Source organism: Cheilinus undulatus, linkage group 5 (genome assembly GCF_018320785.1).
Source record: "Cheilinus undulatus linkage group 5, ASM1832078v1, whole genome shotgun sequence".
Taxonomy (NCBI): Eukaryota; Metazoa; Chordata; class Actinopteri; order Labriformes; family Labridae; genus Cheilinus; species Cheilinus undulatus.
The window spans coordinates 6,330,084-6,347,623 of record NC_054869.1 but is presented as its reverse complement, the minus strand read 5'-3'; the positions used below and the strand labels follow the sequence as shown (position 1 = coordinate 6,347,623).

The following is a 17,540-nucleotide window of genomic DNA, read 5'->3' as shown; positions in this document are numbered from 1 at the left end:
CTGTAGAGGATTTCCTTACTTCTTGTGTGAGAGACTGTTACTGCTGATGTGTGGTGTTTGAAAAGTGCAGGCTTCTTCTCTGGCTCTGAGTCTCTGGCCAGACTCACCAGGGAGAGGATGAACTCTTCAGAGAAATCTACCTGAGCCGAAGACGGTTTTAACTGCTCATGGATCTCCTCGCCTACTCACCGCCACTGCTCTTCTTCTTTTTCCAACAGACTGCAGGCGACGCCCCCTCCACACCCAAATACACCAAGGAGCACCGAGATATCTTCTTCCCTGCCTCCCTGCCCACGCCCGTCCTGCTCAGCCACACCACCTGCCACCCGCTCTCCACCCAGGACGTCCAGGCCAAAGCGCTGTACGAGCCCCTGAGCAAGCTGTCCAGAGCTCCTCCGGCCTCAGGCTTCCACGACCAGACCCAGCACAGGAGAGCGGCCGGCCACCCCGCTGCCATGGCCTTCCTACCACACGCAGGTACAGTGACCTCCACCTTTGATGTAGTTGCACTTGCATGCGTTTAACTCTGGAAAGACAATGGCAGGCAGTTTTCACATTTGCAATACAAAACAATTTTTAGTTATCTATCTTATCTTATCTATCTTAGTTGCTAGGCAGCATTCATTGTTTCTCTTAGAGCAAGATGCCTATTGGACCAAATTTAGCTGTTTAGTTAAATCAAACTAGGCTGAGGAGGTTTTAGGCTGTTATTTGTCTGGATAAATGTGCTGCTCTGTGGTGCTGATCAAGGGCTGATTTGAATTACAATTTCAGGGGACTATACTAAGACATAACCTCTATCCATCTGTTATGGAGAGACACATCAGAAAACACTGTTTAGGCTGTCATTAAAGTTTTCATTATTGTTTCATCAGGGGTGGAAAGTAACTAACTACATCTACTCAAATTGATGTAATCGAGTAACCTCTTTGTGCACTTGTACTTTTTAGGGAAACTTGTAAAATCACTACTTTCACTGTAATATATATTTGGGGAATTTTTGTACTTCATTATATTTTCAGAAGTATTAAGTACAGAGTGAAAAAGAAACATTAAAGCCAAAACAAAGAGGGCCAATATTTCTGCCAACAAGAAGATGGCATGAAATTTGCTTTTCACAGTCAGCTGCACATAGCAAGAGAATGATCCCACTTTTCACCCCAAACCTGCTGTTGTATTTTGCTCGAGGTTAAGTCAGGCCTTATCTTTTCTTAGTTGCTCTTGTTCCTAACCATGTCAAAGCACTTTGTAATCCCTTATTTTTAAAAGTGAGTGCTCTATAAATAATGTTATTATTATTATTACTATTATTATAGTGAACAACCTAGTTAGAGATTCATATTACCTTGTAGGTGTTGGACAATAAGGAGAGATTATATTTCCCTGTGAACACCACTTGGGTATCAAAAAAAGGTGCTCAGTACTTTGAATAAACTTTAAATGACTTACTTTTGACTTGTGTAGATTTATAGACCAGTACTTTAAATTGTACTTGAGTTCCAAAGTAACTGAACTTTTACTTGAGTACAATGGTCTGGTACTTTGCCAGCTCAGGGTTTCATAAACCAAACTTACTTCACAATTTACAAATTAAAGCTCATTATTTTAATTCAGGGAAGTCCAGCTGAACATGCTAAATTAACACTGACAAAAAAAACTTGGTTTGATAAAAACAGTAATAAAAACATAAAAAGATCAATAATAACAATAGTGAATGAAAATATGCTTTGTTAGCTTCTTTTGCCATGTTGCTTTAGCTTAGCTTGTCACATTATTCTGTGGTGAAACTTTGTTAAAGCAAAACTTAGTTTTTCTAGATTAATTAATAGCATCAACATCTTATTCACACACACACACACACAAAAAGAACAAACAGCTTTTTGCCATTAGAGTGAAAATACTGGTCAGATAAATGACAGTAGGTGGTAGTAGCACTGCAACATGTATCGGAAAAGTCACACCCAAACTCGACAGTGATCAGGACAACAATTCACCCCCAAAATATATTTTCTATAAATGCCTGTTTGACCAAACCAAAGTTTGTCAAACTTTGGTTTTATTTTTTTAACTATAAAAGTGGTTCAAAATTGATTGCTTCATTTAGGCATGGGTGATATGGTCTAAATAGCATATCACGGGTTCTTTTTTTACCCATCATGTTGACAGTAGTAGATTGCAGTATTACAAAATAAAGAGATAATACATTTAAATACATATTCAGGGGGTGCAACCCCCTTCTCCCCCTGCAACAAACCTGTGATGGCATACTGAACTCATTTCTGAGCATAGATCACAGAAAACTGGTTTCCTAAGTCCCTCTGTGTTCACTTCTTCACAGCAACCTGTAGTTTTTAATTTCACTCCTTGTTTGCTGCAGTATGTCAAGCTGCTACTGAACACACCAGATTTCCTGATGTGGGCCTTCAAAATAAAATCACTCAGGGAAAATCACAACTGTGGACTTTTATTGTGCCTGATTTATCATAGTTACCATGTTTATCTCTGATTTAAATTAGCTTCAGCAGCAGTATCAGCAAGTTTACGCCACTACAGTAGACAGTTAATTCTCTGACCTCATGCATCGCCACAGCCTGATTCTTTGAATCATCGTGCATTTAATACAAGCAAGTCATAGGTTTAAACACACCTTTGAACAAATGTTTAAGTCATTGTAATACAAGTCACCTTAGTGTCAATCATCAGGGATAATGACCTCTCAGTCTTTCTAGTAGGTTTGGAGTTCTGGTCTTTCTAGTGTTAAACAAGCCAGAAATTTTTATATGATTTTATTAAAAAGGTTTTGGTTAAATAATTCCCATATATTCTTGTATTGCTGCTGGTGTGAATCTTTACTAGAATACCCAAGGGTGCTTGAGTGCATTTGTCCAGCAGGGGGCGTCTGTGCACTTCCACAGACCTGTTACATAACATCTCTGGCCTGCTTACATTTTGCCTTTTGGGTTTTTGTCAGTCCTCTAACAAGAGTTTTAGAAATCAGCATCCTCCAGATTGTGACTCTTTTTCTGCCTACATGAGCTGCTGGAGGGTTTTGGCATAATCATCCTAATAATGAATATTCTGGCTGACAGATTTACTGGTCATCTTATGTTTAATATCTGAATTTTTAATTCCTTCACCAAATGTCTTCAGCCTGAAGTTCCTTGATATTTAAATTCAACATTTGAGCTTGGTTTTAATTTCTTGGCATGTGAAATATTTGAGCCTCTTTGTTGTAGTTATTATATTAAATTATTTAGAGCATTCTAACTTGTCTTACTGGACTAGCAGAGACATTAGATGGCGGCATCTGTCAACACTGCAGGCAGTTTTCATTTCATGTTTGTGTACAAAAACGGTTTGTCACATTGAGCTGTAGTTAGCACAGCCTCATCCCTTAGACCAGTGGTTCTCAACCTTTTCAGCCCACGACCCCCAAAATAAATGTGCCAGAGACCAGGGACCCCCGAAGGTGGTTGAATACAGCCATGAGCATTCAATAAGACAAGGCTATTCATAAGGGGGGATAAAGGGGAAAGCATTCAGGGACCCAGACAAACTGGGGGCCATGGAGATGAGCAAAATCCTTGTCAATTGTAGAGTTAAGCTGTGATAGCCATAGTATATTTAACCTGAATAATACCCACTCTTTCCAAACCCCTTTTCACAAAACAGAATTAAAACGGATTAAAAATGGCAACCAAAAAAAGAGGTGGGAAAGGTGGTGAAATGTGATTGTAAAAGTAGCAGACATGGTAAGAATTAGATAAAAGCACAAAAAAATGCTGAAAAGTGCCAAATAATAGTAACAAAACTAGGTGGGGAAAAAAATCAGTAAAAAATATTCTTTGCATCTGATGACCCCCTGTAAGTGTCTTGCGACCCCCAAAGGGGTCCCGACTCCAAGGTTGAGAACCACTGCCTTAGACAGTATTTTAATTTGGCCTTTTGAAATACTGAGGTAACTTACTTGGTAAGGTTTCTGCTTTTAGGATGCATGACCCCAAAAAAAGATGAGTTACACAGGTTTTACATGAGAGATTTTCTAAATTGAGAGTAAACAACAAAATATATCTACCTTAATGTGAAGACAAGCTCAGGCAGCAATGTTGAGAAAATATTAACACCACATGGTTGCTGAAATAAAAACAATGGCTTCATTAAACAAAGAATTTCAAAGTCTAAGTACATAGCAGCCAAAGCAGTGTTCCCCAAACATAAATCATACATGGGTGTCATGTTTACAGCCACCCAAGTATAGTTTCTGACCATTTTTCATCCATATATAATCACCAGCCATCCATGCACGAGAGAGGTGTCCATTTATAAATCAATGCGATTTTTAACAAGCAGTGTTAAAGTTAAAAGTTCTGCTCTTTATACTTGTTTTGTTTTAACTGTTTTTCTGCAGCTGCTTGCTCCTGTCAGCCTTTACTTCTGCACTCAAGGATGATTTAGTTAATAAGCCAGCTCATTAACAAAAGCCTTCGTAGATGCAACTCTTCTGCTGTGGTAGCAGAATATCGAGTTAAACATTTCAAGAGGCGAGTGATGATATTGTAGCATCTTTATGTAATGTACAACTGATGAACACTGCCAAAACAGCTGAAACACAAAATATAAACAAGGCAGGTAGGATGACCCTTACTGCCACCCCTACCACCCAAGTATAGAAGTGGGCACTAGCGCTGGGCAGTGTATTGACTTTCAGTTACGGTATGATTTTAGCTTCACTGGATTATAAAAACAAGATCACAGTAAATTCTTATGGAGCCACATGCCTTTATGTGCTTGTTTTGTGATATATAGTAAACGGAGTGCAAACACTCTCCCTTCAAAGCACAGGGATGCTTGCAGCGTTGTGCCTGAACATGCAAAATGTTCATGTTTCCATGAACAGTGAATCAAACAGTTCAATTTATTTGACACAGCAAATCTTAATCTAAAGCCACTGGAAAAGCATTCATGCTCTGTGAGGAACGTAAAGTGAAAGACCCGCACGTGCTGAATTAGATCACTACCAAGTCTGCATCTCTGATGGTATGGGGTTACATTAGAGCCTATGGTGTGGGCAGCTTACACAACTGGAAAGGAACTATCAATGCTGAAAAGTAGACAGAGGTTTTAGAGCAACATATGCTTCCATCCAGACAACATCTCTTTCGGGGAAGGCCTTGAATATTTCAGCATGACTGCAAAATCACATACCATTCATCACAACAGCATGGCTTCACAGTAGAAGAGTCCGGGTGCTTAGTGCAGTCCAGATCTTAGAGAGAACTTTTAGAGAATCATAAAACAAAAATTCCTGCAAAGAAGACCCAGGACTGTTGAACAAGCTAGAATCCTACTTGAGACAAGAATGGGACAACATTCCTCTCCCAAAACTCCAGTAACTGGTCCCTTCATTTCTCAGGCACTTTTCATGAATTGATGAAATGTCTGTTTCAACATCTGATATGTCATTTATGTTCTACTGTGAGTAATTAGATTTGCAAATCATTGCATTCTGTTGTTAAAATTTTACACAACGCCCCTACTTTTTTGGAATCGGGGCTGTAAGAGCAGGCTTTGGATTAGAATTTCCCTGATTGTAGGATTAGGGCCAATACTGATGTTTAACAACAATTTAGCCGATGTTTTTTCATCACCTCTCTTTATGTAATTCACAGTATGCCAGCAGTGAAGGATGATGTTTGTAAACAGGGCTGATGTCGGCCAGTAATGTCGTTAAACCGACGCCACTGTGCCTACCTTTGTAAAAATACTGATAGTCAATATGTTTTCCCAGCTCTTAAAGCAGCATTTTCTCTGACTATTTTATATTTCTTTGAAGCCCTTGTTTACCTCACATCCAGAGGATGATTTCATTTTGGTCCTCACATGCATCACATATTGGTTGTTTTTCAGCTGCATCTTGCAATCCTAAATTCTCTCTTGTTTTAAAATTCTGTTTTAAGGTTTCTCTGATGAAGTGGAAAATGAAAATATTTAATTAATGAGCTGTCAGAGCTTTTTGCAACAGCAATTTTTGTTTTCTTCCTTAATTTGAAACTGCACAGTGTATCTTTGTGACAAAATTTTTGCACATCTGATCATCTTCACGTCTCTGCAGAGGAGAATTCAGCTCAACCCAGCCTCAGTCATTGATATGCTAAAACCAGTCAGTCTTATAGGGGGGGAAACAAACTCAAAAGGACTGATAAGGAGGCATTTTTATTTTAATATAAATGTATTTATTTAAAAAAAAAGTCCAATATGCCCAAGTGTCTATGATGAAGAGCTGCATTGACAGTCTGAAGTTATCAGAGTAGGATGATATAACATGCTTTAGAGGTGTCTGCACACAGATGCACACAGGTTGTAGCATCAAGCATCACTGCAGCGCTATGTATTATGTAATCGTTTCCATGGCAACTCTAGTAAGAGTGGGTATTAGATCATATTTGTTTTCATCTTTTGTCTGAGCCACAGGAGAACAGTATGCACTGAGTGTTCATCTGAACTGCTTGCATGCTCAACAGTGAAGCAAACTTGATTTTCACAGTCACCAGGAAACTACCTTGAAATGCCTTAAAATTTTGATGTTTGTTCTTTGATTTTTTTTCAGAATTACAACACAGAATAAAAGCCATTGACCATGATTAGCAATGTTATTTCAGGAAGATAAAGTAGCTCTGGCTGACTTTGTTTTTGGAATAAGACCAGTAATACCAGGGCTGCCTTACAGTCAGAGAATCTGCTGCTGGTAGTTTTTGTTAAGCCTTTTTTTTGTTTGTTTTTCTCCACAGAGGAGCGAGAGGAGCCCGCCGAGGGCCTTTCATACCGGCAGCAGGAATCACACCTTTGTCAGCAGATGAAACTGGCCACTGTATCCCAGGGGCAGGAGTCCACAGCAGGCTGGTTTCAAGAGGAAACGGCCACATGTAGCACCGCACAAACATGCCCAGGTCAGACATGTGACATTGAAAGTCACACTCACCACAGATTCATTTATGATAAAAGAAACTGTACCTAAAATAACTGCCAGGGATCTGATTTATATAGAAAATTTTATAATATTAACAAATGTTTTTTTGTTGTTTTCATTTCTGCGTTCTAGTTTATTTTATAATCTGGTGTTAAAGACACCTTTTTTTTAATAAAGCTGCTGCATCTTATACACCAGCATGACCAGTATACCAGTGTAAAATCCCGAGATGCGCCATCATGGACACAAATGCAGCCACCATCATTATCAACTTTGTATACATCCTGATGTGATTGATAATTTGCCCCTAATTATTTTGTATTGCAAGATCGTCAGCTTTGGTTAATCACAGTTGAGTCATGAGGGGGCAGTTAGTTTTTCACAAAGGGTCAGATAGGTTTGGATCCCCCCCCCCCCTTAGAAAATTAAATAATCATTCAAACGCTGCATTTTCTATTTATTTGGGTTGTCTTTGTGAAATATAGAAATTTGTTTGATGATCTAAAACATTTAAGTGTGATAAATACGCAAAAAAAATCAGGAATTAGAAAGAAGGAAACTACTTTGTTACAGCACTGTAAATAGATTCAACATCTGACCAAACATGGGACAAAACCAGCTCCTACATCCCTAACACAGAACAGAATGGTGGCATCTCTTTTTAGATAGCTTGTATCCCTCATTAGATCATAATCCCACATGACAAGAAAACACTGGTGCACTGTCCGTTAATAAGCCCTGTGGAGCGCTTTTATTGAGAAAAACAGACTCTTCAATTTAACATGTAACAAGCAGATGTAGGCAGCGTGACTCGTGAGCTGTGGGTCAGAACTTTTCAACTATTACTGTAGGCTGAAAGAACAACAACCGCAGTGGTAGGAGAACGAAAACTCCACAAACAGATGATCTAAAAGAGCTGCACAGAAACTGCACATGGTGGACTTTTTGAATGTTATGAAAATCATCCTGCATGAAAATAATTCTTTCTATATAATTCTTTTTAATTCTTATTCTAGAAATCTAGAGAGATTTCCCTGTTATCAAGGGAAAACCAGCTTTGATATCTCAAGATAACAAGATACACTGTATTGCCAAAAGTATTCACTCAACCATCCAAATAATTGAAATCAGGTGTTCCAATCACTGATTGATTTTATACATCTGTCAGAAATAAATTACAAAAAACTCTTTAATGTCAAAGTGAAAATAGATTTCTACAAAGTCACATCAAACTGCATGAATCTTCACATCTTCAAGTCAGTATTTAGTAGAGTCACCTTTGGCTGTAATCAAAGCACTAAATCTGTGTGGATAGGTTCAGGTGTGAACAGCCCTTTTCAAATCCAGCCACAAACTTGAGGCCTGGGCTTTGACTCGGCCACATCATTCACTTTGTTGTCTCTAAACCATTTCTGTGTCGCATTTGCCGTATGCTTCGGATCATTGTCTTGCTGGAAAATAAATCTTCTCCTGAGCCATAGTTCTCTTGCAGACTGAATAAAATCGTCCTCTAGGATTTTTCTTTATTTTGCCGCATTCATTCACAAGCCCTCCAGGGCTGGCTGCAGAGAAGCATCCCCACAGCATGATGCTGCTATCACTGTGCTTGACAGTGGAGATGGTGTGTTTGTGGTGTTGTGTAGTGTTTGCCGTCTTGTCTGATGGCTGTAAAGCTCCATTTTGGTCTCATCAGACAAAAGAACTCTCTTCCTCTTGACCATGGAGTCTCCCACACACCTTTTGGTGAACTCTAGTCTAGTTAATCTGAGTTTTCTTCAACAGAGGCTTTCTCTTTGCTGCTCTCCCATAAAGCTTTGACTGGGGAAGAACCCGGCCAACAGTTGTTGTTTGCAGAGTCTCTCCTATCTCAGCTGCTGAAGCTTGGAACTTCCAAGAGTCAAATATCAAAGGGGGTCAACATTTTCATGAAATACAGCTTTTTATATTTCCATATCGTATTTGATAACAGAATATGTAGTTTAAAAACACATCAAATAAAGATATTGATTGCAATGATTACTGAAAACAGAATATATATGGTTAGAATTGAAACATTGTTTGCTCTAAATCTGTATTTTCCTTCATCGTTTCTGGTTTTTTCTCTCTCAGACCAGCAGCAGTTTGCCAGCAGTGAGCAGTCAAAGCTTCCAGACCCCAACAGAATCCGCTCCCGGGTTCCTCCCAACATGCCAAAGCTTTTCATCCCGTCCACGGTTACCAAGTTCCCGCCAGAAATCACAGTAACTCCCCCGACGCCCACGCTCCTCTCCCCCAAAGGCAGCATCTCAGAGGAAACCAAACAAAGACTAAAGGTATGTAGTTGTTCTCTGAGTATTTACTTCTGTGCCAGTGTGTACATAGCCATTTTAGACCCAACAGTGCCACCTGCTGTCTCCTTTTGCACAGAACGTCATCCTTTCATCTCAGTCTGCAGCCACAGTAAAAAAGGACACTCTGACTCAGCCAGCTCTCGAGGTGCAGGAGACGTCGAGCCAGGAGTCGTCTCTAGAGAGCGAGTCTGACGAGGAGGAGGACGACGACTACATGGACATCTGAGCTCTGCGGGCTCGAACTGAACGAGGCCATGTCGCCTCACTCTGCCAAACCCCCCGCCCCTGTCTTTAAAAAAGGAATGGTACACGTCTGCAGCTGTCTTTGTTGATGCTATTGTTCTGTCACGTGCATTACTAAATAAGATGCAGTATTCTCGTCGCCTGTCATGTCACCTTGATGGTGAACATGACGGACGACGAAGGCTTTAGTCCCACAGCATGTCTGTAAGGTGCCATTTATGCATATCATACATCAGCTTATGGAGCTCTCCTGAACCCAGCTGGATTCGGCAGCAAAGACTCAGCCTTTAACGCCGACAGATCCCGCATTTATGCGTCTATTTTTTTATGTTGTTTGCTAACCGTACCTCCGAGCCGCAGCTAAATCCTCGCCAATCTGAGGTGCCTCAGTCCGGACTGACGCTCAGCAGCATGAACCTGCTGTTCTCCTCTTTGAACCTGTACTTTTTGGCATGAGAATTTCTTCTGTAAGACGTTTAACATTGTTACACATTATATTTCAATGGACACAAAGGTGATTTATGGACAATCGGCTGCACTCGAGGTTCATCCGTGGAGCTGATCGTCCACACGGCCTCACAACCTGTAGCAGATTGGAAATGTTTACACTTATATTTGGGATGTTTTCATTTAGCACTAAACTTTGTGCTTTTTTTGTACTCACTGTACTTCTTGTAATAATTTGTCCTCTTTATATTTTTCTTTTCTTCTGTGTGCATTTGTAGCGAAGAGGAACAGACGTCCTGTCACCAGCACTGATCTGAATGATAACACAGAGAAAATTCAGTTCTGAATGAGCTTTTGTACGCTTCATAATCCAAGTCTCTTTCCAACATGTTTGGCTTTAATAGGTGGAGTAACAAACTGGAGAGGTGTGTGCATGTGTGAGAGAGTCAGCATTATGGTGAGGGTCGCTTCAGTTTCAGTCAACTGCAGGAAACGACTCCCCCTGTAAGTAAATCTGTTCTGAGTCGAAATGCACGAGGAAGACTTTTAAACTGATGCCTTTCCTTAAGAAAACATTTTGGTAAATTTGTCGCCAAACTCAGAGGAAGACAACCGAATGTTTTTTACAGATTGTTTTCTATACAAAGAAAGATATTTACTGATTGTTGAAAGCTGTGTAAAGATAATTTTTCAAATGAACAAAAAAATGAAAAATTGTAAATTATCACCCTTGTTAAAAAAGAAAGCGTTTTGTATTTTGTTTCATGGTTTTTGTTTATGATTTTGTTGTAAAATAGTTTTCTATGGTTCTGCTGAGCTTTGGGAATGTATCATGTTTAAAGTTGAGGGGAACTGTTCTCTTTGTCTGGACTGAATGCATTATAGATGTCAAACCAAAAATATATTTGAGAATCATGTCTGTTTGCTTTCTTGCTCTCCACAGGAGTTTTTAATCAGAGTTTTTTTAATACACAACCATCCCAGAGCTCCTAGGCTTTTTTAACGAAAGCACATTCCAAGATACTAAACCAGGGGTGTCAAACTCAGTCACAGCAGGGGCCGGATTCTGAGTTTGGGTCTATCCTGAGGGCCTAAAAGGGTCAACATTTAATCATTGAATGTCAACTTAAATGATTTTGAGATTTAAAGGGCAACATGATAAATTAAAAACTCAAAATCTGAGATAAAAAGTCAAATGTATAAGTTTAACGGAAAAAATATGACATTTAAAGCCAAAATAATAGTTTTAAAGGGCAAAATATAAGATAGAATACTGAAACCATGATTTTAAACGGTCAAAAAATGAGAAAATTTTCAAAGTAATGAGTTTTAAAAGTCAAATATGAATTAAAATTAAAAACCATGAGTTTTGAAAGTCAAAATATGAATAAAAATCAAAAATCATTTGTTTTCAAGGTCAAAATGTGAGATAAAAGTGAAAGTCAGGAGTTGAAATAGTCAGCAAAACTGAAATAAAATTCAAAATCATGATATTTAACAGTCAAATTATGAGATAAACATCAAAATCATGAGTTTAAAACATGATAGGTTAAATGTCAAATTCATGAGTTTTAAAAGTCAACATATGAAATATGCTTAAAAATTATGTTTTAAAGGTAAAAAAAAATGAGATAAAAGTCAAAATCATTATCTTAAAAGATCAAAATAGGGTATGAAATTTCAAATTATTATTCAAAATGTAAAAATATGAGATTAAAGTAAAAGTTTTGAGATGTCAAGATTAAAATATGAAATAAAAAGTCAAAACCATATTTTTAGTTATAACTGTGAGATTTTTAGTTATAACAAAATTGAAAATATAGAGAAAACACAAATTTCTCCTACATTCCTGACTTTTTTCCAATTATTTTTCTGTTTACTTTTTCTTATTTTTATGACCCAGCAAGGATATTATAAATCTTTAAGGTTAAGTTTACATTTTATACTGGCGGGAAATCTGCAGACCTAATACTGGGGAGACAGTTTTAATAAAAATGTAAGATCTGGTGGGCCGGGTATAACTGTGCCATGGCCAGTATTTGGCCCCCGGGCCTTGAGTTTGACACCCCTGTACTAAACAGACCACATCCTCTTCTAAGTACAGCTACAATAACTCTGTTTTTATTTGTTGTAAGTTCTCATATAACCTTGCTGCGTATTTAAAAGATCAAGTGCCACCTTTAAATTCAGGTTAATAGTTTCATTCAGATAAATGCTAAAGAAGCACCTGAGTACGCATAAGATTCAGTACATTTACATGTAGTTAGAAAAGGCAACTTTTTGTATCAGGCCTACTTCACATGTAAGTGGGGTTTTATTTTTACGGGAGTGTTTTGGCTTTTAATACACACATCTTGGTCACTAAAAATGCTAACCTTGCAAAAACAGGCTCCAATGAGAGATGTTCAATTTGTGACTGAAAGATTGGTTTGTCTGTAAAAGCAATGGAAGTGTAGAATTCAGACCCCGTTCACTTTTTTCTACTTTTGTTGTTTCAGTCTGATGCTGCAGTTGAAAAAAAACACATTTTAATTCTCGTTAATCTATACTTTCCTCAATCTAGCTATTCCTCAATGCAAAACCCATGAAATCTAACCCTGAGTTTGCAAAAAAACTCCACATGAAAACCAAGTGGGCTTGTACGTGTTCTGCACAGAGGAGAGGCTTCAGTCTAGCCATTTTGCCATAAAGCTCGTAACAGTGGAGGGCTGCAGTGATGGCTGTCCAACTGGAACTTTGTCCCATCTCTGGAGCTCAGTCAGAGTGACTATCAGGTTCTCGGCCACATCTTTTGCTAAAGCCTTTCTCCCCTGATTGCTCAGATTTGAGAATTCTGGAGGCCGCTGTGATCCTGGGAACCTTAAGTGTGCCAGAAATTTTGTAGCCTTTCCAGATTTACCAAACTAAAGAGTTGACATCTTGAGACATGGATAGTAATATCAATATAATTCCCACATTTTAAGAGGGAGTAGTTGGTGAAATGTGAATTTTAGCAACCCCATGTACTAAATGGAGAAATGTTAAAGCTCTCTTGGCTCTACACCCTATCTAAATCACTCTTATGATCACGTTTAGCATCTTGTTTCGTCAGAAAGGACCAGAAGTTGCACCCACTTTTCACACAAAGTATCACGGGAGCTTGCAATAAGGTGGATTAACATACGCTATTCTATCAGCTGAGGATCTGGACTGACCACAGGGACCATCATCAAGATGTAGTTATTAAAAAGACAACACTAACTACTTCACTACCTACTGAGTTCTGTCTCATCCTCTCTGCCACTCAGCTGCTGAGACGGCAGCTGTGACATCACATGCATACCCTCTATTGGATAATATTTTATTTAGATTCATGACCATTAGAATAAAGATGTGTTCTGTAATTAACTTAGTTTCTTAACCACCTGTAAACATTACTATGAAATCCATATTATAACATATTTTATAGAAAAATGGAAAAATCAAAAGTATCAAGTTTTATTTTTATATAACACCGAAATTCACTCATCCCTAAAAGGCTTAATTAATATGTACATCTTGCTTATAATCTGGTAAATTTCCTTTTTCCATTTACAAATTAAATCTTAAATAGTTATTTGTATAATTTAGATGGAGTACTAGAGTTTTTGGTAATCAAACAAGGAAATTATACATATTTCAATGCCAAGGACTTTCATTATTTTTGCCGTGGTATCAAAACAGCTTTTGCTAATGTTAGATTGCTAATAGTACCATTTCTTATTTTCAAAACCTGCTATTTGGATGACCCTGAGTCCCCCTCCATCAAAAACATCAGTTAGTATGATGGTAAATTTACACCCTTGAAAACCTCCTAAAAAGGAATTTTTAAAAAATTATCAGTCCATCTTGTTTAATAAAATACTGATTCTAAAAGAGGCCTGATGAAAAGTCTCTTCTTCCAGGCTCCGTGCTGCTTCCATTGGAGCTGTTCGTCTCATGCCGGCCTGCGGACCACCCCGCTGACCACGCTGACTCTCTGGTCAAAGGGCTCGTACACACTGGTGTGAAGTCTCCGACACGAGGGAAGTCATTAGTCTTCATTAGCAACTTCCAGGAGTTTCTTATGAAGTGCTGTGAAGTTGTCATTTGCCCCCTTTGCCAGGCAAGCTAGATGTGAGGTTTGTTTTCTTATGTGGCCGACCAAATGTGGCTTCAGCCGGCCCCTGCTTTGGTGCATGTGAGACCAGGATCAAGAGTCGGGACAGGGATAGTAACAGACTATTTACACATGTTGCTTGTCTTTTACATTTTTGTTTAATACATGAAGAATCAACCTTTATTTTTCTAGTAAAATCAGACAAATGTTGAGGTTTCTTCTTGTTAAAAATACCACTTTATCTTTGAGGCAACAATATTTGCTTGTCCACCTAATGATTTACATTCTCAGCTGACATCTTAACAAAGCATCTACAATCAGATTAAGTCACATTACAGGATTTATAGTGATGTTTTCATGTCAGGGCATCTCCCCTGCCCTGTGAGACAGTGCTGCTATCTCTAAAAACCCTCAAAGTGGCCAATTAAGCATCAAAAGGGCATGCTGCATGGCTAATGTGAGCGAAAGGTGTGAGATTTCTCGTCAGTCCACTCCGGGGGCCCTTTATTGGGCTGCTAGAGAGCCGTCTGATCCCCGGCCCTGGCTGTATATTGGCAGCTGTTAACTGTGGAGCACAAGGGGATCTGTGCAGTTAAAACAAATGGCCAAAGACTGACACCTGGGAGGTGGAACATCACTGCTAAAAAAGGTGATCAGGGGAGGAAGACGCCAGATAGAGGGGTTTGAGCTAAGCTTGACTAAATTTATGATGCTTCAATGTTTTTCACGTTTGGTGCACTTGTTTGTTTGTTGTTTTTTTGCATATTTGACTCATTTAAATGTTTCAGATCAGCCACAATTTTTTAATCTTGGACAAGGATAACCTCAGTAATTACAAAATGCAGTTTTTAAATGACAATTTCACTTATAGAGGGGAAAAAAATATCCAAACCTACCCGGCCCTATGTGAAAAAAAAGTCATTGCTCCCCTTGTTAAATCATGGATTAACTGTGTTGGCCACATTTTTTGGAAAGCTAAGTTCAGTTTCACTGGCCACACTGAGGTCTGATTACTTCCAGACCTGTTTGATCAAGAAATCCCTTAAATCAAACCTGTCTGACAAAGTGATGTACGCTAAAAGATCTTAAAAAGCAACACATCATGGCGCCATCCAAGGAAATTCAAGAACGGATGAGAAACAAAGTCACTGACATCCATCAGTCTGGAAAGGATTACAGAGCCATTTCTGAGGCTTTGGGACTTCAGTGGGCCACAGTGAGAGCCATTATCCACAAATGGAGAAAACTCAGAATAGTGGTGAACCTTCCCTGGAGTGGTCAGCCAACCAAAATGACTCCAAGAGTGCATGAACGACTCATCCAAGAGGTCCCAGAAGAACCCAGAACATCTGAAGACCTGCAGGCCTCACTGGACTCAGTTAAGGTCAGAGTTCATGATTCAACAATCAGAAAGACACTCTGCAAAAATGGCATCATGGGAAAGTGTTCAAGCCAAAACCAATGCTGACAAAAAAGAACACGAAGGCTCGTCTCACATTTGTCTACAAACATCCTGATGATCCCCGAGACTTTTGGGGAAGTATTCTGTAGGCTGACTAGACAGAACTTTCTGGAAGGTGTGCATCCCGTTATATCTGGAGTTAAACTTAAACAGTGTTTTATTAAAAGAACATCATGCCAACAGTCAAACATGGTGGTGGCAGTGTGATGGTGTGTGGCTGCTTTGCTGCTTCAGGACCACTGGTTGTATTTTACGGAACCATAAATTCTGCTCTCTACCAAAAAATCTTGAAGGAGAACATCCAATCATCAGTTCATGATGTCAAGCTCAAGAACACTTGGGTTATGCAGCAGGACAATGATCTGGAAAACACCAGCAAGTCCACCTTTGAATGGCTTAAATAAACCAAAACGAAGGTTTTGAAATGACCTAGTCAAAGTCCTGACTTGATTGTCCAATAGCCTCCAAATCTAGTAATAGAAAACTGACCAGTCCAAAAACATCTTATTTAAAAGTGTAAAAGCAGAAATTGAGGCCTGAATTTCTTTAAATAAGGACACTCGTTTTAGTACAGAATTTGCTGACTTACTGGCAGATATTTTCACCTTAAACAGGAAAATTCAGGCTTTATTTTTTGCTGTTTATACATCAATGTAAGACTTGTATCTCTGCTTGTAAGATGAATGCTGCTTGTTTTAAGTGTAACAAAATCTTTTTGACTTAAAATCAGTCAAATACAACTGCAAAGATGTGAATCTCTGCAGTGAAAATGAATTCCTGACCCAAACATGGCTGATTTAACCTTTTCCACTGTATTTTTGGTTTGCAGTGACTGTCAGTCCTCTATATCGGACCTCCCTGATGTGTCATCCTGTCTAAATCGCCCTCAGGCTGACTCTACCCCTCACTTGTGTCCCCAGGCTACATCCCGAAGCCTTCACCAGTCACACCTGCCACCTCCAGACTGAGTCCATAATGGGATTGACACTGCCGCTGCTGAAACGTACACCTCCGCTCTGACACTCTCCTGCTGCAGACTCTGCTCAAAACTCACCTTAAAATTCCCTTCATTTCTCGCTGCATCTTTCTTTCCTCTCTCACAGCTGCATGACCTCTCTGACCTCCCTGAAATACTTGAAAGGAAACCATGTGCAGACCCCGAGAAACTAGGCTCAGCTCCAGGTGAGGAGAGCCACACTGAACCTGTGATTGATAACTCCTCGACAACAACTGGCTTCACATGTGGAGGATGGAAACACTTCCTCAAGGCCAATGTTGGGCCACCAAGATTCAGAGAAAACAGGAGAGGAGGGGGAGGCTGCTGCATCAGAGCCTTTTACACGAGAACAGCTTTAAGTGCATCATTACAAGCTGAGTGTTATCCTTTTTATTCTGTATCGACTCCAAAGAGCGTTAAAGAGGCGTGTCAATATTTCAACACGGAGGACTTTTAGGAGTGAAAAGGACTTTATGTTCATTTAAGTGCTGATTCTATTCAGTGCTGGCTTTAAGGGCTGCTCCTTTTAAAATTATAGATCATTAATTTTACAGTCAAGCGTGCCTCTTATTGTGAGCTGTTTTGATCATTTTTAATACGACCAAAAATCCAAAGAAGCTGGGACGTCATGTAAAATGTCATTTCAACATAAAAGAGTGATTTGTCAAACATTGAAACCCCATTTTTAACTTGAAAAAGTACAAAGACAAAATGTTGAAACTCTCTTTAAAGTTGTCTGCCCAATTTGAATTTGATGCCAACAATATGACTAAAAACGCTGGGACAGTGATAACAACAGAACAGTGGCTCTCAGCTGGTCTAGCCTCAGGACCTGCCACAGGTTCCATAATGACAGATCGTGTCCAAAATTTCTGATATTTTGCAAATATTTGGATTTGTAATTTAGGAAAAAACCTTTCAACCCTAGACAGAAATGTGAAAAACAGATGCCATGGAAAATAAGACATGTTGTATAC

The 17,540-nt window shown here is 39.1% G+C and overlaps 1 protein-coding gene across 5 annotated transcripts in view; it reads left to right on the top strand.

Annotated features, from left to right (window-relative positions):
* cabin1 (calcineurin binding protein 1) overlaps positions 1 to 15,018 on the top strand; it is a 102,508-nt gene extending 87,490 nt beyond the window's left edge. For 4 of the 5 annotated variants that reach the window (XM_041786990.1, XM_041786989.1, XM_041786988.1 and 1 more), the window contains 4 exons: positions 219 to 477; positions 6,789 to 6,947; positions 9,077 to 9,279; positions 9,374 to 10,891. In XM_041786990.1, the coding sequence (XP_041642924.1) occupies positions 219 to 477; positions 6,789 to 6,947; positions 9,077 to 9,279; positions 9,374 to 9,523 (771 nt within the window). In that variant the 3' untranslated portion in view covers positions 9,524 to 10,891. Of the gene's footprint in view, positions 1 to 218; positions 478 to 6,788; positions 6,948 to 9,076; positions 9,280 to 9,373; positions 10,892 to 13,910 lie in introns of those variants that run through there. The other variant, XM_041786987.1, reaches the window with a different exon arrangement.
* Positions 15,019 to 17,540: the final 2,522 nt, after the last annotated feature.